Raw genomic sequence first — 21,009 nt, forward strand, 5'->3', positions numbered from 1 at the left:
ATTCAAAGACAACAGAAACTCCTTTTCCAAAACTGAGGTAAGAAAAGCCATGATTGCTGCATGGGGAGATACTTCTTCTGATGAGGAACAGGAACAGCCCAACGAAGAAATTGCTCACCTGTGTCTTGTAGCTGAACATGAAGAAGACGAATCAAACTCAGAATCTGATAAATTCCAGGCAAGTCTTGTTCATATTAAAAGTAGGCTTGAATCCATGTCTAAAGTAGAATTGTTTGAGTTACTTTCTTGTCTCACTAGTGATTATGAGGATCTCCTAAAAGAAAAACTAGACTCAGACAGAAAACACCAAGACATTGTCAATAAACTCACACAGGAGTTAGAATGGACCAGAAACTCAAACTTGGATATTGACAATCGTTTCTTTAAACTCTTCGATCAGAACCTTCATATAAAAGAAATGTGTGAAGCCTTACGCAATGAAAACTCCTGGCTAAAACAAGATCTGATTGACCTAGAAATAGCCAAAACCAAGAACCTCTATAAAGCAGAACTAGAAAAAGCTCAGTTAGAACTAGTAAAAATTCACCAAGAAAAGACCCATCTAGAAAGTGAATTGGCTAAAAGGACCAGACACAAAATAGAGGTAACACCAAAATGGATAGAAGAAGCTAGAACCAAACGCACAGAAGGTTTAGGTTTTAACCACAAAAAGCATCATCCTAGAAAAACCAGAGTAGATTTATACAGTGACATAGTATGCACCTTCTGTGGTCAAATCGGTCACTATAGAGTATCTTGCCCTAAAAACCAAAGGTACTTGGAAAAGAACATCGAATTCACCAAAACTAAATGGGTAAAGAAAAGTGATTTGATTCCAAGTAAGGAACCCAAGCTATGCTGGGTTCCTAAAAACTCTAACTAAAAACTTCATGCAGGTCGAAGTGAGGGGGAACAACACATGGTACCTAGACAGTGGTTGTTCCAAGCACATGACGGGAGACAGAAATAGATTTCTCTCACTCACGACCTACGAAGGTGGAACTGTGACTTTTGGCGATAATAAGAAAGGTAACATTTGGAATACCAACAGTACAACGTAGCTCTGAGCATCTGGAATACCTTTAGAAATATTTCAGTCTCTTTGTGGAAAGAGAACAGGGTGTCTCGATTTACATAATACAAATTGCATTCCCTGGGATGCGGAAACCTAACAACTCAACAGTAACAGAAATCACAAAATTAAAATTTTAATTTCTTCCGGTCCAAATTCCAGACATACTTTACCATTTCAGCACTAGGATTGACAACCTCACTAAGAAGTAAGAAGGCATGCAAAACTCAAGTCTAAATTACTGGTGACATTCAAATAAAACGGTAAATTCTTAAGAGTAACGCCTAGATATTTTTTCAGAATTAAAAGAGCAGAATCACATATCACATTAATCCATCCCAGTAACAGTTTTTCAAGTGGGAAGAGATACAAAACAAAAACATCCTTCTTAAGGATTCCACGGCAGAAAGTAAATAAACTACTACCAGAATGGCCTGAAATAACACCGGTCGCAGGGCTATGACTCTGCTTTTCCAAATGACTGAGAAGCTTCAGGGACAAAGAGCGTCCAGTGCCTTCATATCTATAACAAATACATCTCAGATTCTCAGTGATCAGAAAAACTAAAAACATGTGTGTATACTTCATCTAAAAGAGGATAGAAAACTCCCAAGAACTATCAATAAGTAAGCAAGTCTATTTCATAATGACCATGAACTAGAAAAGACGAGGTGAGCTTGCACGTCGTACCCATTCACTGTAGATGATAAGAAAACTAGGTAGGGACCCAGCAATGACTTGACAACAGGCAACGGTATAGCAGCTGCCTCGTCAATGATCAAGAGATCTGCTTGCGAAACCCTCACATGGTATTGTGGTTCAACGTACTGTCACAAGTGTTCAGTTAGAATTACAATTACAAGTAATGAAACATCCATGAGAGTACCTCACACCATGCAGAAAACTAAAAGCAATTGCTCTACAAAGCTTCACAGAGTTATTGGTGCTCAGTTAAACTAGAATTCATCTCATATGGATTTAACAAGACAAATAAAGATCACAAAAATCACTTTTTTCAAAATTCAAATGCTCAGGAAAACAAGAATATATACAACCTAACACTCAAGACAAGTTTAGACTTGAAAGGAAAATATATGTATATATATATATATATATATATATATATATATATATATATATATATATATATATATCTATATATATAACTTCATAAACCAACGTTCACACTTCAGACCACTGATTTAGCGCAATTTCGATGGTGCAGGCGTGTGCACCTAGATCTAGGTGCACCGGGATTAAAACGCAAACATTTTAAAACAAAACGCGTATTTTCATTAATTCTGCAGTTAAAAAGAACAAGTCTCACAATACAAAAGAACATCATGTGCTCTGTTCTTCCCTGTTTAGTTTTCGCGATTTTTTTTGTTGTTCGCTCCTTTTTGCGGGTATTTATATGTTTGGGCTTCATAATTTTGAATTCAAAAAGTGTGAATAGGAGAGAGAGAAAGCTTACATTTGTGCATAAATTTTTTTTAGAGAGAGAAACTGATGGAAAATTCTCAAATATTCCATGATTTCTCTGTTTCAACATCAATTTCGAATGATTCTTCTTCTTCTCATCTGAATTCTTCAGCTGAAAATCAGACTTACGAAGGTATTCTTTCAATTTGTAATAACGATTTGCATTTTTCTTTGATTTTATGATTTCGATTTCATAATAATCGTACTTTTTATGTTTTTTGTGAATGTAATTAGTTTGATTAATTTAATTTTGAATCTCATTCTTCGTTGATTTTGGTGATTGTTGATAATGAAGGTTACGAATTGGGTTTTTCGTTGATTTCGCATTTATTTCATTTATGTGGTGAAACTGATTGTGTAATAACTATTATATTTAAGGAATATACGTTGATTTTGTTTGTTTGCAGAAAAGAACATTGTATCATTTCAGAAGAACATTTTACAGTATCAAATGAACATGTTTAGAATACGTATTGAGACGTTCCTTTTTATTATATTTAGCTTTTCAAATGTACACTGATTGTTCTTTATTGATTGTTCTTTTAACTCTTCATTGATTGTTCTTTAAGTCATAGTGTTCTTTTCGGTCACCTTTTGTGTTCGTTTACTTTACTCTATTTCCATTATTCATTTTAATAGTTACTGTTCCTTTGATTCTTTATTGGTTTTTTTATTATATCTGCACGGATTGTTCTTTTATGTTTTTATGAGTTTACATTGTTCTTTTGATTGACAAAACTGATTGTTGATAATTATGCCGATATTGTTCTTTTAGGTTTTAATGTGTTCTTTTGATTGACAAAACTGATTGTTCTTTTAACTGTTTATTGATTGTTCTTTTAATGCGTAGTGTTCTTTTCAGTCTAGTTGGAGTGTGTAATTTACTCTTGATGCATTGTTCTTTTCTAATAGGTACTGTTCTTTTTGTTTCTTTATTGGTTGTTCTTTTATATCTGCCCAAATTGTTCTTTTAAGTTTTAATGTGTTCTTTTGATTGACTAATTGATTGTTCTTTTAACTCTTCATTGATTGTTCTTTTCATGCCTAGTGTTCTTTTCAGTCTACATGGATTGTTCGTTTACTCTTGGTGCATTGTTCTTTTTAATAGCTACTGTTCTTTTAAGTTCTTTTGTTTGGGTTCTTTTTCTGATTTTTTTTATTTTATAAATTTCCAGATATATTAAATAATGCACTTAATAATTCAGAACAAAATGATGCTAATGAGGATCTTGAATCCTATGTGGTTGTTGGCCAAGGTACATGAATTGTACTTTTACTTGTTTATCACAATGTTCGTTTACGTCTTGTGTTTGTTCCTTTATCATACTTATGATGTTCTTTGTGTTCTTTTTTATCGTCATGCAGATTTTGAAGAACCAGTTTCATTAGAGGGAAGTGTAGTTAAGGATGATGATGAGGCGTATGAGTTATACAACAGTCATGCATTTAGGAATGGTTTTGGTACTAGGAAGGGTAAAAAGGAGTATAGAAGTGGTACTAGAATAGTTCGACAACGGTTTTTTGTTTATGCATACGAGGGGTTTAAAAATCCAGATGGTGTTGTGCCTAAATCCTTTAAAAAAATTGATAGGAGAACTGGATGCAAGGCTTCAGTTCAGTTTGATGTTGATAAGAAAACTGGAGTGTATGTTCTTTCTAAACATTCACGTCTGCATAACCATTCAATGGTTCCTGCTAATAAGAGACACCTTATTAGGTCACATAGGCGCATTTCAAAAGAACAATTGGCTTTTCTTACTACTTTTACTTGTAGTGGCACGAAGCTTGCTGATGTTCTTAGAGCTATGAGGAAAGAAGTTGGTGGTGAGGCGAATTTAGGCTTCACTGTTCCTGACGCGTATGATGCTGTTTTGGCAGAGAAGAAGAAAAAGTTGGATGGTTGTGATTCAAATCAGTTGATCAGATGGTTCGCTATGAGGCAAGCTAAAGAACATGATTTTTATTATGATTTTCAATTGAATGAAGAGAATCAGTTGATCAATTTTTTTTGGAGAGATGGAAGAATGCGGTCTGATTATGAAGCTTTTGGTGATTTATTGATTCATGATACAACTTATCGTACTAATAAATACGATATGATTTGTGGGCCTTTTGTTGGAATGAATCTTCACACTCAAAATATCATGTTTGGAGTGGGTTTTATATTGAATGAGAAGGCAGGTACTTTTGACTGGCTTTTTAATTCTTTTTTGACTTCAATGGGAGGGAAGCAGCCTGTGACTATCATGACTGATCAATCTTCTGCCATGGACAAGGCTATAAGGTAAAGTTCTTTTAGGTTGTTTGTATGTTCGTTCATCAAACATTTTTGTTCTTTTGTATTTTTGTACTATTTTTTATGTTCTTTTTCTTTTGTCTTTCTGTTTAGTTTATATTTTTATCTATTTTTTTGGTTTATGTTTTTTTAGGGAAGTGTTTCCAAAATCGAGGCATCGGTTGTGTACATGGCACATTGGGGAAAATGCTGTTGTAAACATCAAAGGTGTTATGGCCAAAGAAGGTTTCAAACGTCGGTTTGATTATGTTTTGAAATATACTGACACAGTTGCTGAGTTCGAGCATTATTGGAATAGGTAAAAATTATTTTGCTAATAGACTGATTAGTATTTAAATTTTTGTTTTGTTCTTTTCATTCGACAACATGTTTTTTGTAATGTTAAGTAGTGTTCTTTTCATGGTTGATGAAACTTGTTCTTTTAATCTGGTATTTTAATGTTCTTTTCTTTGTTTAATAGAGTCCATACTTCTTGAACTATGATTGTGTGTACTTTCTTTTCAAGTTTTATTGTACTGTATATTGTTCTTTTTTTTGTCTTCATTTGTTCTTTGTTTTACTCAGGGTGTTCGTTTTGTGTCCCTGATTGTTCTTTTGTTCTCCTTGTTTGTTCTTTTGTAGTCTTTTGTCTGATTACAATTGCGCTAAACATTCATGGATAATAAGATTATATAGTTTGAAGGAGAAATGGTGTCCTGCATATAACAAAGATTGGTTTTCTGGGGGTGTTTTGTCTTCTCAAAGGAGTGAGACTACAAATCATTCTATTTCTAGGAGGTTGCATAAAACGAATGGTTTATGTGATTTTTATAAGTGTTTTTTAGATGTAATTGATGAATGGAAAAGTAAGGAGAACAAGGGAGATTATAATTCTTCTACTGGAAATAGATATTACGCATGTGCGGATAACATGTTATGTTTGCATGCGCGGGATGTGTATACCATTGCAATATATTTGATATTTGAGCAACGATTCATCAAAGCAATTGGTTTGAGGTGTCAACGCATTTCCTATGAGTTTCCAGTTTCTAAGTACATTGTTGGGCATCCTACAAAGGATTTTATTAGACATGTTGTGATGTTTAATGAGCAAGAGATGGTTGTTGATTGTACTTGCAAGTCATATGGAGAGATAGGAGTTCTTTGTTCTCATATTCTTCGAGTTTTCATTGTCCATAATGTTGAAGAGATTCCCAAACAATACATTATGAAGAGATGGACCAAAAAGGCTATGAACACGATTGTTGAAGAAGGAGAAGATAGAGATAATGAAGTAAGTGTTGTTTCTGCTTCAGTTTGGAGGATGCAAAGCATAAGAAATTGCATTAAAGTTATAAATGAAGCTCAACATTGTCCGGCTGCAAGGAAGCTTATTGATTTGGGTGTGTTGGATATGTCATGCAAAGTAAAGGAGTATATTGTTGGTGTTGAAGGGGATGGTAATGTATCAAACAAGTATGTGCGAGATGAAACTCTACTTGATGTCGTTGAGCCTTCAACAGACACAGTTTTGCCGGATGTTGTGGAACCGATTGCTGAAAAAGTCATTCCAACAATGATTCAAAATCCACCAAAGCGAAAGAGGAAGATTAAGAACGGGACTGAAAAGGCTAATGAGAGGAATGTGAGACCTAAAGGAATTGTTGAGAAGAAACGCAATAAACTGAAAGGTTGGAACAAGAGAAGAGAAAGACATGTTGATAATTTGAGGGAGGAAACTCAGTCTACTGATCAGGTACACTGTTCTTTTTAAACATTTATTTGTTCTTTTATTACTTTAGAATGTTCTTTTTGTTTATCATTGTTCTTTTTTCCATTTTTATGTTCTATTTATCCTTTTTGTTAATGATCTTTTAGTTTACTTTATTATGTTCTGTTGGCAAATTGTTCTTTTTAATAATCTATTTGTTCTTTTATTCCTTTAGTTTGTTCCTTTTGTTTATCATTGTTCGTTTTTCTTCCTATATGTTCTTTTTTTCTTTTTGTTTATGTTCTTTTGCTAAACAGTTCATTTTTTAAAAGAACATCTATTTGTTCTTTTAATGTTTATTATGTTCTTTTTTTGAACTGTTCTTTTTTATTATCTATTTTGTTCTTTTTTCTTCCTAATCATGTTATTTTTTTCCTTATTGTTTCTTTGTTCTTTTTTAGTGTATCATAAATTTACCTGTTGGTGGGGTTTTGGTTCATCCAACATCTTCAAATTCACAATTGGAAGCATATGTTCCAGATGATTATTTTGGAGTACACATACATCCTTTGTAGATTCATTTACGATTGGTAATATTTTGAGTTTTAGTTTGTTGTGTTTTTTATCATTTTTTTTGTATTCTCATTAATGTTCTTTTACTCTTTTGATGTATATTTTTACGGGCTACTGATGTTTCGCTCAATCAATATTTTGAAATGAGAATTTTTAGTTGTATATATTCTTATTTTTATTTTGATTTTTGTGAAATTAGGATTGTAAAATTATTGCATAAAAGAGTATATGCTTAAATGTGAAAAGAACTTACTAAAAGAGAATAAAAAGAATTTTGGAAAGGAAAGAACATATCCCATGATATAGAAGAACATGGTCTGGGATTGAAAGGAACTTGAACCTTTAATTGAAATACTTGCTTAAAATATCCAAACTACTTATCTGCAACTAATAGAACATCTAATTGTTTCCAAAAGAACATCACACATGTTTAAAAGAACAACCCATAACTCCAGCAATAACCACATTGATATCTACAAAATATACCATTGTTTTTTAAAGCATACTTCTAATAAAAAGTAACTATTATTCTGCCTTCATGAAAACAACCAACTATTCAACTTGATTAGCTCTCTTCAATGCCAGATACGTTAGCTCATGCCTTTTGTTCAGAACGGATAATAAGATTTCAGTACCGTACCGCATTCTCAGCTTGCAAATAAAGTCCTTCTGAAAACATAAAATAGTACATTAATAAAAGATTATATATTAAAATAATATACGTACATATATTCAGAATTTACTTACATCTTCATCTGTGTTTTTGAAGCCACAATTCCAAGTCTGGTTGCCTTTGTAGGTCTCCATATGCCTCATTGCATATATCCCACAATCAGTCTTGTTTGTTCTGTTTTTCCATGGCATTTCAAGCAACACAATTTCATATGCTGAAATCTGTGCCTTCCGCAAAGGATGTCCTTCTTGTTCACAAAATATTGTCCATGCTTCAAACTGAAATAAAAAGAACATTTAACTTAGTAAAAGAACAAAGAACAAAGAACAACAAAGAAACAAAGAACAACAAAGGAAGAAAAAAAGAACATTTAATTTAGTAAAAGAATAAAGAACAACAAAGGAAAGAACAAATAAAATATATAAGAGGAAATTCTGCAAATAGACTTACAGTTCTTTCTGCAAATGTTTTATATTTTAAATCATATGTAATTCCTTCAGGTAAGGAGAGATTGTCAATGATCTCCACCTTCTTCGCCTTTTGGTTGATTACAATGAGATAAAAATGATCACCAGACCAGACTGGAAAGAACAACTACAAGCATAGAAAAGAACATTAAACAAAGGAAAACGAACATATGTAAAAAAGAAAAGAACAATTTTATAATTTTACCAGATGGAATCCCTTCAAAGACTTCACACCAGCAGTTACATACTCATGGCGTACACTTAAAATAAAATTTTCTAAGCGTTTGCCCTCGGTTGCTTGACTATCCTGTGATCCACCATACGGTTCATTCTGGCAGAGCATATTCTGCACCAAAAAAATATAATTTTAAATATATCTTATATAATAAAAATAACTGAAGAAGTACGAAAAAATGATTTTTTAGTGATATTAAAACTTACGAAAGGGATTGTAGAGAAATAGAACTTCAAGTTACTCTTGACACTTTGATCTGGATCATCATTCTGTATTCTTGCAAAAGTGTCAATAACATTATTCATCACCCACACATTGGGAGCTGTTTTAAAGGAAAAGAACAAAAATATGAGTAAAAGGAACATCAACAGCATTTAAAAGAACATTTTAAATTCCAATGATTAAATATATACCTAGGGTTTGAAACTCTTCTCTGGTAACTATATTCCAATCATCAGTGTACAACACCTGACTGTTATAAGAATGAAAATAAAATTTCCATAAGAACATGTACAAAAAGAACATCTACATTCAAATACTTGTAATAGTATAAAATTCTTACGTTGGTCTTCCCTTTCCAAAGGCATAATCCAGTACGCATCGCATGTCCTTTTCCTTTTGATTCAACTGTTCTTCCCAAACCAGTAGGTGTGAATACTGAGTTAAGAAGGGTGACAGTAACTTGAGGGGAACATTTTTCTTTCTCTTAACAAGTTTAGGTACTTGTACGTTATCTGGATCCTCTTCCTCACTTATGAAAACAAAGACATTATAAAGTAAAAAGAACATATTAGAGGGGAAAACGAATTCAGACTAACAATAAAAAGAACAACAAAGTGAAAAGAAAAGAACATTTTATAAATGATTATGAAAAATAACTTGTAATAATAAACGAAAAATAACTTATAAAATAAAATGCAGTAGTCATACTCTATGTTCATAGATGTAGGTGCATTTTCTGGTTGCGAGTAAACCGCACTTGGAGTGCTAAAAGAGTGGAAAGAAAAGAATATATTACTATAAATAAAAAGAACAAAAGCGAGAAAGAAAAGAACATTAAATTGAAGATTATGAAAATTATATTTTAATAAAATATAGTAGTCTTACTTCGGGAACATTAATGGAGTTTCCATTTCAGTCTGCGACTCAGCGGCAGTCGGAGTCTTAAACTCGGATTCTTCAGTTCTAACAGTTGGAGACATGGGGTTTCCATCTTCAGCTCCTTTGATTAAACCTTCCATAGTCTGAAACTCAGAGTCTTCAGTTCTAACGGTTGGAGACATTGGTTTTCCATCTTCAGCTCCTTGGATTAAACCTTCCATATCTGATCTCACATTTTCAGGTTCTCTGTGTATTACAAAAAAAAAAAAAAAGAACATGTGAGGAGGAACAAAGAACACAATGAGAAGAATTAAAGAACAAAAGTGCAATGAAAAAGAACATATAAGTTAATATTAAAAGTAGGAAGATATTAAAGTAAATATAGAAAGAACATAAAGAAATATATGAAAGGAACATTCCGAATAAAAGAAACAAAAGATCCATTAAGTAATTGTATAAAGACAGAGAATTAATAAAAAGAACAAATCAAACGAATAAAAAAACAAATAATTGTTTATAAAAGAACATTGTGAATAATGAAAGAAACAGTCACATATTTATTATACATGTGTATGTGAACTGTTTTAAAAGAACGCATACTCAGTTTTTTCTGTAGGTGGCTGTTGTTTTTCAGCTTCATCTTTGTTGTCCCCTGAAATTGTCTCCAAATCACGTTCAGTCAAAGTTTTGTTTGCCAAGATTGCTTCTAATCTCATTTCCTCTTCATAGTCGTGTGCCTGAGGAGGAGGATTTGAATCGGAAACCATTCCAAGCTTCAATGTCAAATCAGCAAATACATTAGGCTGGGAAGGCATGATCGGAGGTGTTAAAAATGGTGGCAAATCAAATGGAACATCCTCAGATTCCTCGATTTCCTTTCTTTCATTTCCTTTTGTTGCCTTTCGTATTGCTTCCTCAAATAGTATTGTGAAGTAGTCTGAGCTGAAAAATTCTTTATCTTGACTGAGGATTGAACCAATCTCCTCAGTATTCCTTCCTTCTTGCCGCTCTTCTGTAGAGTTTCCCTTCTCAAAAGTAACTGGAATTTCAGTTCCAGAGCATGTTGACCACATTTTTGCCATATTGAATGGCAGACTTTTTTTGACATCAATAGTAGTGTCAAAGAACTTTCTGGACAACGACAATAAGTCGTTAAACTTGTTCATGACACTACTGAGCTCAGTAGTGGTTTTAGTGAATTCAGCATGGAATTCCTGTTTAACAATAACAACAATAAGGACTGGATAAATAAAAAGAACATTCGAATGGAAAAAAGAACAAGAGAGATTCCTAAAAGAACATTCATGAAGAGCTAAGAAACATTGTTAAAGATCGAAAGAACATGTTAAAGAGATAAATGAACATGTAAATAACATGCTTAAACATATAAAAGAACATATTCAAATGTAAAGAACATCTTTTAAGAAAAAAGAACATGCTTAAATAACATGAATAAACATTTAAAAGAACATGTAAAAGAACGTAAAGAACTAGTTTTTGATAAAAAGAACATAAACACAGAAAGCAAAAAACATGGTAGGAAAAAAAATTATATTGAAGACGTAAAAGAACATTTGTTGTAGGAAAAAGAACATTACAACAAAAACGTTGAAAAAATAAATGCAATGGTTTTGTTGAGTGAATTTAATTTTTACCTCAATTGTAGAAGGGACTTTTGCTTTCTCACTGGGGTCTGCCTGTTGCTCTGGCAAATCTTTGTCATCCCCGAGTTGAGTCACTGGTGCACCTTGATGTTCTCTGGGCACATCATTTGTGGACCAGTTAGGCTCTTGGTGTTGATGTTGCTGTTGTGGTTGCTGCAGTGGTAGCTGCGGTGGTTGTTCATCATGTTGCTGCTGTTGTTGTTGTGGGTGTTGAAGAAGAAGTGGTGGTGGTTGTTCACTGAGTGCTTTTTGCTGTTTGAGCAGCTCCATCTCCTCCCTGTACAGTTGTAGCTCAGGTGGACCTTGAATTCTGTCCAGAATCAAGCCATGTCCGAAGCCTGTAGCATTGTCATTGCGACCCTGCTGCTTATCATATCTCTTGTCCAGCAAGAAATTAGGGGGAAGTTCCTTGGAGGGTACTCTTCCATGATCTGCACCCGATCGAAATAACATACCTAATTTAACAATAACAACATAATTTATTGTTAGTTAGGTGAAAGAAGAAGATGAAAGTAATATATATAACAAAGGGAAATGCTAGCTTAATGATTGCAATTTACCATTAGAAATGGTAGTGGACCAGCAAACCATCTGCTACGGTCCACATACCAGTACATAGCTGCCCCAAGAAGGCTGGTGTATGCATACTGGCACCAATTTAGATTCCTCACTTGCTCCAAGTCAACAGTGCTTGCTAGGAATCTGAAGTTTGGCTTTTGAAACAGAAAAATATAAAAGAAAAGAACATTAATTATGTTTTTAAATAGAATAAGAAAATAGAACATTCAATAGAAAATAAAGGAACATTAGAGAGAATGAAAAGAACAATGAAAGAAGAGAAAAAGAATATTGAATACAACTGAAAAGAATACAACTAACATTCATATAAAGGAAAGTACAACAATAGGACATTCAATGGAAAAGAAAGGAACATCATACAGAATAAAAGAACAGTGAAAGAGAAAGAAAGAACATGGAATTCGACAAACAAATAAAAGAACAATAAAAATATTAATAAACATTTAAAAGAACATAATACGCAAACAAAAGAACATTAATGAGAAACAAAAGAACATTAATGAGAAACAAAGGAATTTTGATGTATACCGATAAATTAGTAGTGGATTTAATGCAGGTGTTAACTGCAACCACTAGGAAAGATCTTTTCCAGTTATCATCAACTGGAGTCTCATCTTTGATCAGTTTTTCAACCATTTCTTTCAATTTTGGGCATCCAGACCTCACTTTCCAGTATGCCCAAAATTCAGCAAAAACCCTCAACACTTCAGGATCTTGTTCATCAGTCCATTCCACGACCGGAGCTCCTCCAATAGGTATACCGTACACCAGGTATACATCCTCTACAGTAATATCAAGGGAAGACTTTGGTAGATGCAAGGACCGGTCGGACGAGTTGAAATTCCTAACCAACTCGTACGGGAATGAATTTTCGTTTTGTGGGATGTCAAGATGCAGAAGAGATCCAAAGCCTAACTCCACGATGGCTTGTTGTTTTCTTATATCATCTGGTTCATTAGATGCAATTCCCCTCAAGAATCGCATCATCAATTGCGGAGTTTGCCTTAGATTTAGTTTCCTTTCTTCAGGTTTTGGCTTGGCAACAACCAAAGATTTTGGTTTCTCATCATCCACCACCTCCATGACCTCATCATAAACAACAATTTGTTTACTTCTTGTTGCTCTCTGGAAAAAAGAAAAAATATAAAGAACATTAGTCAGGGAGTAAAAGAACATTATAAGGAAGAAAAAGAACAAATAACTAAAGAAAAATTTTGACCTTCTCAACTACTTTTTTCCCCTTCTTCATTAAGGGTTCACTTTCCTCTTCTACTTCTTCACCTTCTTCTTCACCTCCTTCTTCATCTTCCACGTCTTCATAAACCTCCCTCACAACTATCTGATTAACTTTGCTACCCCTCTGAATGAAAAAAGAACATAAATGATGATGTAAAGAACACAAGACAGGAAAAAAAGAACATTCTTTATTTAAAACACAACATTTATCTCTATTATAATATAACATTAAGGTAAATAAAAAGATATACAAAAAGGGTAATGTGAAGTTTACCTTAGGTGCTGCAGTCTTTTTCAAAGTAACTCCATTCCCCTTCTTAGCATTTGGTGCAACTTTTTTTGTTGAAATTTTCTCAGCAGGCAACAAGCTCTTCTTCCTATGTGCCTCTTCCAATTCCTGCTTTACCTCTTTGATAAGATCGGGAAATTCTTCTTTCAGCAATTGACTTCTGTTGACCAAAACAATAGAACATAAGTAGTAAAAAAAAGAAAAACACAGAAAATAAAAAAGAACACCATTTATGTAAGGTACCTTGTCCTTTTCCTGTTTGGTATTGATTTCCAAGACTTCCCCTTTGCTTTTTCAGGTTCCTCACCAGCTTCTTCTCCGTCTTTTTTCTTTCTAATAAAAACATAAATGCAAAAGTATGTTTAAGAAACGAAAATAACAACTACAATGTAAATATGAAATAGTATTAACAAACACAGATGATACCTCAAAGTAATTTTTAAGTTCGTTTTCTTTTCTTTTCTCTCTGGTTCATCCATCTCTTCTGGAACTTTTACCTCAGCCTCCTCTTTTTCAGGTTCTTTCACCTCTTCATGCACTTTTACTTCATGCTCTTTCTTTTCAGCTTCTTCCTGCTTTTCAGGATCTTTGCTGGAATTTTTTTGTCCTTCTCCACCCTTCTTTTTTTGTTCAATCAGATCCAGCTGCTTTTCCTGTTGTAGCAGCTTTTCCTGAAGTGCTTGCACCATCTTCTGTTGTTCTTGCAATGCTTTCCTTTGTTTGGAAAGTCTATAATGAAAAAACATATGTCATGAAAAAAAGAACAACACCAAAAACACATGTTATGAAAAAAGAACAACAGAAAAATGTTTGAAATAACACATGTAATGGAAAAAGAACAACATGTCGTGTACAAAAGAACACAGCTATGCTTTTGGAAAGAACACATATTATGAAAAAAGGAACAACACAAAAAACAAGTGCACAGTTCTCATCCTGCACCCTTATACAATATCTTATTCATCTGATTTTTTTTATTTTTTCATATACTATATAAATAATGTTTGTCCTCCATATTCTCATTCATTCATCATTTCATAATTTTAGCAACACATTTTAGAGAGAGAAAAATGAGAGGTTTTATTTTCTCTCAACAGAAGAGAGAATTTAAGAGAGAGAAAGAGTGAAATGCGATTTCTACTTTCTTCTCTCTCCAACTTTTCGCATTATTGTTCTTGTTTTTTGGAGAATTAGTGAATTAATCAGAATACTAATTCTCAGGAGATGAAAAAATACAATTTGCTAATTTTCGTAGAAAGAAAATTGAAGGAGATAATGAAATTCAAGAGGATTGTGATCATTTGCTGAGGATTTATGTTGATGTTGTTGATAAATGTTGTTCAACTGTTGATCAAGGTATGCTTATATGTTCCTTTTCTTATGTTTTTTTTATTAAGTGTTCTTTTACTGTGTGCCAACAGTTTTAGGTTTGTCTTTTAAATGTAGATGGTTTGTTCTTTTATCCATGATTGATTGTTCTTTATTTTTTAAAATACATTTAAGAACAAGTAAAAAGAACACCATCTCATCAAATCTAAGCACATTGTTCTTTTAAATTTTCATTGATTGTTCTTTTAATGCCTAGTGATCTTTTAAGTAGACATGGACTGTTCTTTTCCATGCATAGTTCTTTTTAAGCCTACATTAATATTGTACTGTTCTTTTGAGTGTACATTGGTTGTTCTTTTGAGTCTAAATTGATTGTTCTTTAAACCTGCACAGTTGGTTCTTTTAAGTTTTTATAGATAAGAACAAGATAAAAAAGAACATAGATCAAATTCAATAGATAAGAACAAAATTATAGATCTAGGTTTAAGTTCGTCAAAATTGTACTGTTCTTTTTAGTCTATTTGTTGTTCTTTTAACCTGGGCGAATTGTTCGTCAAACAGTAGGGCTAATAAAAAGAACAGACAGTAAATAAATAAAAGAACATAGATCTGTGTACGCTTAACATCACAAAATCAAGGTACGCTTATATGTTCGTCAAAAAGTAAGGCTAATAAAGAACAGACACTAAATAAATAAAAGAACATAGATCTATTTATTTAATTTAAATTTCCACTGTTCTTTTGAGTTAACATTCGTTGTTCTTTTAAATCTATACCATTGTTCTTCTAAGTGTATGATCAGTGACTTAAAATACATTTAAAAAAAACATAAATGTAGATCTACTTTTAAATTCGTTAAAAAATGTATTTGGTTTCGTTATTGTAATTAGAACATTAAGGAAAACAAAAAGAACAAAGAGAAGGTGTAAATGAACCTAGGTTTTTGTTTAAAAAATCCACTTACTCGCTCTCTTCTTCTTCTTCCGTTTCTGAAACTTCTTTGTTGATATCTTCCAACAAATCCGCATCAATTGTTGGTGTAATTTCTTTCTCTTTCTTCTTTTTGTTTCTTAAGTTCAATAAAGTCGTTGTCAAAGGAACATCATCCCTTCAAATGAAATTTTATAGAAAATTAAAATTCATGGGAAATTCTCTAAAAATTAAAATTAAACTGAAATTCAAGAAAAAAAAGAAAAATGAAGTTGAATTCTTACTCAATAGAACATTTCGCATCAACTTCTTCTCCTTTTTTCGATTTCCCCATTTTCAATTGTTAGGGTTCAAGTTTTTGTAACCAGATTATCACTTCCAAAAAACAAATTGGGGAAGTTTTTAGAGTGAAAATAGTAGAATTGCAAATTGGGGAAGTTCGGATTTGCAAGAATTTGAAAGGTTTTGCACTGTTTTTTTGATTGTTGGTGAGTGGAGGTTTTGCATGTAGGTTGAGTGTGAAAGTGAAAATAAATGTCGCATTCAATGATGTATTTATATATGATAAATTGAAGAGAGAGAAAATAACTGCTACAGTATTTTCAAATTTAAACTTCCTTTTTTTTTTTTTGTTCTTTTCGTCCGCTTTTTTGTTCTTTTGGCCTATAAGTAAAGAAAATGATGTTCGTTTGAGTCTCCTTTGTGTTCTTTTTATTATCTGTTGTTAGTATTTTTAAATTTGTTTTTTATTACTGTTTTTTACTTAAATTATATTTTTTTATTTTAAACAGTAATCTATTTTTTTATTTTTTAAAATACAAAATGAAAGACAAGTAACTTATTTAATTTTTTTTTATTAAAAGATTTTGAGGAGAGAGAAATTACCTGCCACGTTTTATGTTTTCATAGGAAAACTTCTGTTTTGCGGTTTTTTTCTTGCCACGTTCATTATTTCAATAAAAAACTTCTGTTTGGCGGTTTTTTCACTTTTTAACGTTTTTGTTGTTCTTTTCGTTGGTTCTTTTCTTTTTTTGTGCGTCTGGTGTTGCATTTGCCATGTTCTTTTTAAAAGTGCAGAGAAATCGTTCTTTCCTTGTTTTAACCTTTTTGGTTTTTAATATGTTTGTGTTTTTCTTTTTTTCTTTTTGTTCTTTTCCTTTACTTTCTGATCTTCTCTCATTTTAGTGTATTATGTTCTTTTACGTGTTTTAATCTTTTTGGTTTCTAATATGATTGTTCTTTTCTATTTGTTCTTTCGTTTAATTGCTGATGATCTTTCTTTTTAGTGTTTTATGTTCTTTTACGTGTTTTTTCATATTTTTTTATAGTTTATTAGGACAGAGAAATCATTCTTTTGTTGTTTTAACCTTTTTTGGTTTTCAATGTTATTGTTCTTTCCTGTTTTACTTATTGTTCTTTTGGTTTAATTCTTGATGTTCTTTCTTTTATGTTTTTGTGTTCTTTTATGTTTTTTGTTGCTTTTTTATGTTTTTGCGCTTTGTTCTTATTTTTCTGCGTTTTGGTGCAGGTGCACCTAGATCTAGGTGCACGCGCCTGTACCATCCGCGCGTTGCTGATTTAGTACAGCAAGTTTATGACAGAATTAGCCCATTTTCAATACATCTTATATATTTTTATAGCTTACGACAGTTAGGCATAAAGTTGATCAGCAGAACATTTGAATACAGACCATAAAGCTCAAGAATCAGGCATGACAGTTTACAACTCAAACATCCCAATCTTTTCTATTTCTTTTAACAATACCTTCTTCTTGTGTGATTGCATGCAGCCTAGTGTAATACATATAAAATCTAACACTGATAAACTAGTAGGGTTTATCTGCTACTTGCTGGAGCTATATATTAAATCATTTCAGTCTGTGGCACACTCTTTAAAAAAAATATTAATAATACAGCAGAGGAAGTCCAACAAACAATTATACTAAAAATACCCCAAGTATTTTTCATTTTAGTATTATCTTGCTAGATCCAGGAAAAAATACTCCGTGTTTTTTATGATGTACCAACTTACTGTAGACTCTTTGTTTCTAGGAGAAATAAGTGGGTGTCAGAAAAAAGTAGATAAAGTAAGAGAGAGGAAGTAAATGGTGGGTGCGCATAAGAAAAACGTCCATAAAGTAGGAGGTAGTGAGTGAAAAGGTGTAAATATTATGGGAAAAATGGGAAAGATGGTAAAATGTGTTGACACAAAAAAAGTGGAAGTGGGTAAAAAGTTAAAAACAAAAAAAAAAACCTTAATGGAAAGTGGGTCCTTATATCATTAAAAAAATTAAAATAAAATAAATAAAGGAGTATAATTATGTACCCACTGATATAGATGATGAAGCACATAGAAAGAAAATAAGGAAAAAAAATTATATAACATTAAAGAAAATAAGATAACTAACCTCTCTCACATTAAAGAGAAATAATTACTAGCTATCAGTAAAATACAACATCACACTCACAAAATAATTACATGTTCTAATGCTTCCTATGTTAAACAAATTAATTGAACAAATTCAGGCTAACACATGCATGCCAGACGAGCCATAAAACAAAGACTTGTAAAAGGAAGAATGACAAAGAAACCAACACACAGTGGCGGAGCCAGGTAGGAAAAAAAGTACTTATAGCTGAAAGCTAAGAGACCTGTTATTATATAACACTGATATCTTAGTTTTTACTTAAAAACACCCGCTCCGCAGGTAAGACATCAGGTATATTATAGAGATAATCATAAGAGACCATCCTTTCCAAAGAACTGATCTCTTAGAGTTCTGAAAAAATATAGGGGGATAATCCGAGACCAGTCTTTTTAAATAACTGGTCACTTAGGGTTTTGATTTTAAACACCCGCTTTCTTAAATTAAGTAATTCTTTTCAGTTTTTACCACACATCTATAATTGTAATAATTTTGCACGAATATAATATGAATATTGATTAATTTTAGGACGATATATTTTTTTCGTAATATATTGTGTGTTCTGGAAGATCACCGGACACAACACTCTAAAATTCCTGGGAACGCCACTGCCGACACCCCAAAAAAAAATTCCTGGCTCCGCCACTGCCAACACATGCATAAATCCACCGAAATTTCAAACGCAGGGGGAGAGAGATAAAAAACTTGGACTATCTGCCTGTGCTCTTTAAAGATATTTATCTGTGTTATTGCCTTTCGAAGAGTAGGATCTGTGCTTCTTACCACGTCAAAATGTGTGTGCTCCTAAGAATCGACCAATAAAAGAGATATAATGAAGATATTAGAAGAAGAAAAAAAAGGAGCTAATAAGATGGAACGCAAAATAACCAGCTGAGTGTCCAGCTATGTTCCAATGTCCTTACCAAGCACCAGAATGAAACATTCCGGATACAAAGACTTGGCTACAATTGGCAAATAGCTAGCTTATGCTATGGCAGAGCAATACTCAAACAAGGGCATGCTGTTTTTCTTATATGATTGCTAGTACGCAAAACCCACACATAAAATCATTTTAAGATGACTCAGCTTAAAATGTTTACCAATTGGGTATCATTGTCAGCTCATTGCCTTGTCACTGCCTAGTCAGCTGAAAAAATTTCAAGGCAGATTTGAATTTGAATTTCAAATAATAAAACAAATTTTTTTTTTTTTTTGTTGAAATGTCGATGAAACCAATGTGTATTCATCTCCCCAAATTCATTTGATCTGCTATGTTTCGTATGTTTTGATTTTCTGGTATGCGTTACTTTCACAAGCTGAGGAACAGTTTCCATTGCCCCATCGTCAACATCGACAAACTCTGGTCTATGGTTCCTGAAGATGTCAAGGAGAAGGCCAAAAAAGAAGGCAAGGCTCCAGTCATTGATGTCACTCAGTTTGGGTTCTTTAAGGTTCTTGGTAAGGGTGTTTTGCCTAATTCTCAGCCTGTTGTTGTTAAGGCTAAGTTGATTTCTAAGGTCGCTGAAAAGAAGATCAAGGAGAATGGTGGCGCTGTGCTTCTCACTGCCTAAGTATTTTTCATTTTTAGTTTATTGCAATTTTGGTTTATATGTTTTGATTTTAGGAGGAACTTTTTGTTGGAAATCCTAGTGAGAAAACAAAAGAAAATGAGTGGGAAAATGTGAGAATATGAAAAGTCCCACATGGGAAAAACACAAACCATATTCAATGTTTATATTTGGGGGTTTGAGGGAAACATTTGTTTAAGAAAGCATGTGAGTGGCATGGGCTCGGCCGTGGGCCGTGGGCCGTGGTACTTGGTACTTGCGGTTCGCGGGCGTGGGGTGGGTTTTGTGGGCCGGGTTATTCTTTTTGGTCAAGGGCGGTTTGATCAAGTCAGAAGACTTAATCAACCCACTAACTTTGGAAACTGCTCAATTAATCACGTCATTACTCCCCACTAGCCGTTTTATGACTGTTGCAGTTCCCCATTACTCCCGTAACTTCTCCACTAGCCGTTTTTTGCTGTTGCAGTTTCCCAAAGCCTCATTATAAATTCATCGTTTATTTCCACAAAAGATACAGAAACTTACAATCAATCTCTCTCTCAAACTCCTCTCTTTTCTGGGATTTGAGAACGCTTTTGAGAACGCTTTTGCTGTTCTTGATTCATTTTGGATTTGAGAACGCTTGATCTGGGATTTGAGAACGCTTTTGCTGTTCTTGATTCATTTTGGATTAAATGAAATGAACTAGTTTTCAGCAGGTTTGGTTTATATATGGATGTTGATTTGTGTGATATGAAATGTGTTCTTATCTCCATTTGATAACCGTCTCTAATGCTCATTCAGGTGTTTGTGCTGTTTTAAATTGCTTTCTTTTATTGGTTTGGAAGAAGCTTTAGGTTCTGCTAAGTTTGTGCCTTTAATAAGGGGTAGTGTTTGAATATGAAATAAGGTATAGGGGATGAATTTGAAATAAATAGGTTATTAGAATCTTTTGATATTGAAGTGAAGGATTTGTGGAACGCAATTATCTTTATCTCCCTTGTATTTGCAGCAATTTGTTCTCTTGAAATGGGAGAATGTATTTGTAATAAGTTAATGTAGGTGATCAATTTGAAATAAGATGGTATAAGTAATTAGAATCCTTAGAGATCCAACTGAAGCATTAGTGAAAAGCAATTATCTTTATTTCCCTTGTGTTCTATCAATGAATATGGGTTCATTTATGGCTTTAATGAAAGAAATTGTATAGTTTCACACTTGAATTTTATGCACTATGGTGCTCAATGCAGTATTGGGGAAGTTAGTAATAGAGTAAATTAAGCTACCGGGAGTTTATAATTATTTGATACTTGAATCAGGAGGGGAAAATTTAAACCTTGGAGATTGAAGTATTGATGGAACTTCATATTTCCTTTGAATTGTCAATGGTTATGATTTACCTTGAGCATCTTTAATCGTTG

The 21,009-nt window shown here is 32.9% G+C and overlaps 1 protein-coding gene across 1 annotated transcript in view; it reads right to left on the reverse strand.

The window, feature by feature from the left end:
• Positions 1-1,273: 1,273 nt before the first annotated feature.
• The window catches only part of LOC110778338 (RNA cytidine acetyltransferase 1-like), a 66,640-nt gene continuing 46,904 nt past the window's right edge, over positions 1,274-21,009 (reverse strand). Inside the window, exons 11-13 of the mRNA XM_056831858.1 lie at positions 18,747-18,845; positions 1,763-1,899; positions 1,274-1,595 (exon numbers count right to left, since the gene is read on the reverse strand). Of these exons, the coding sequence (XP_056687836.1) occupies positions 1,274-1,595; positions 1,763-1,899; positions 18,747-18,845 (558 nt within the window). The remainder of the gene's footprint in view (positions 1,596-1,762; positions 1,900-18,746; positions 18,846-21,009) is intronic.

Source organism: Spinacia oleracea, chromosome 6 (genome assembly GCF_020520425.1).
Source record: "Spinacia oleracea cultivar Varoflay chromosome 6, BTI_SOV_V1, whole genome shotgun sequence".
Lineage (NCBI taxonomy): Eukaryota > Viridiplantae > Streptophyta > Magnoliopsida > Caryophyllales > Amaranthaceae > Spinacia > Spinacia oleracea.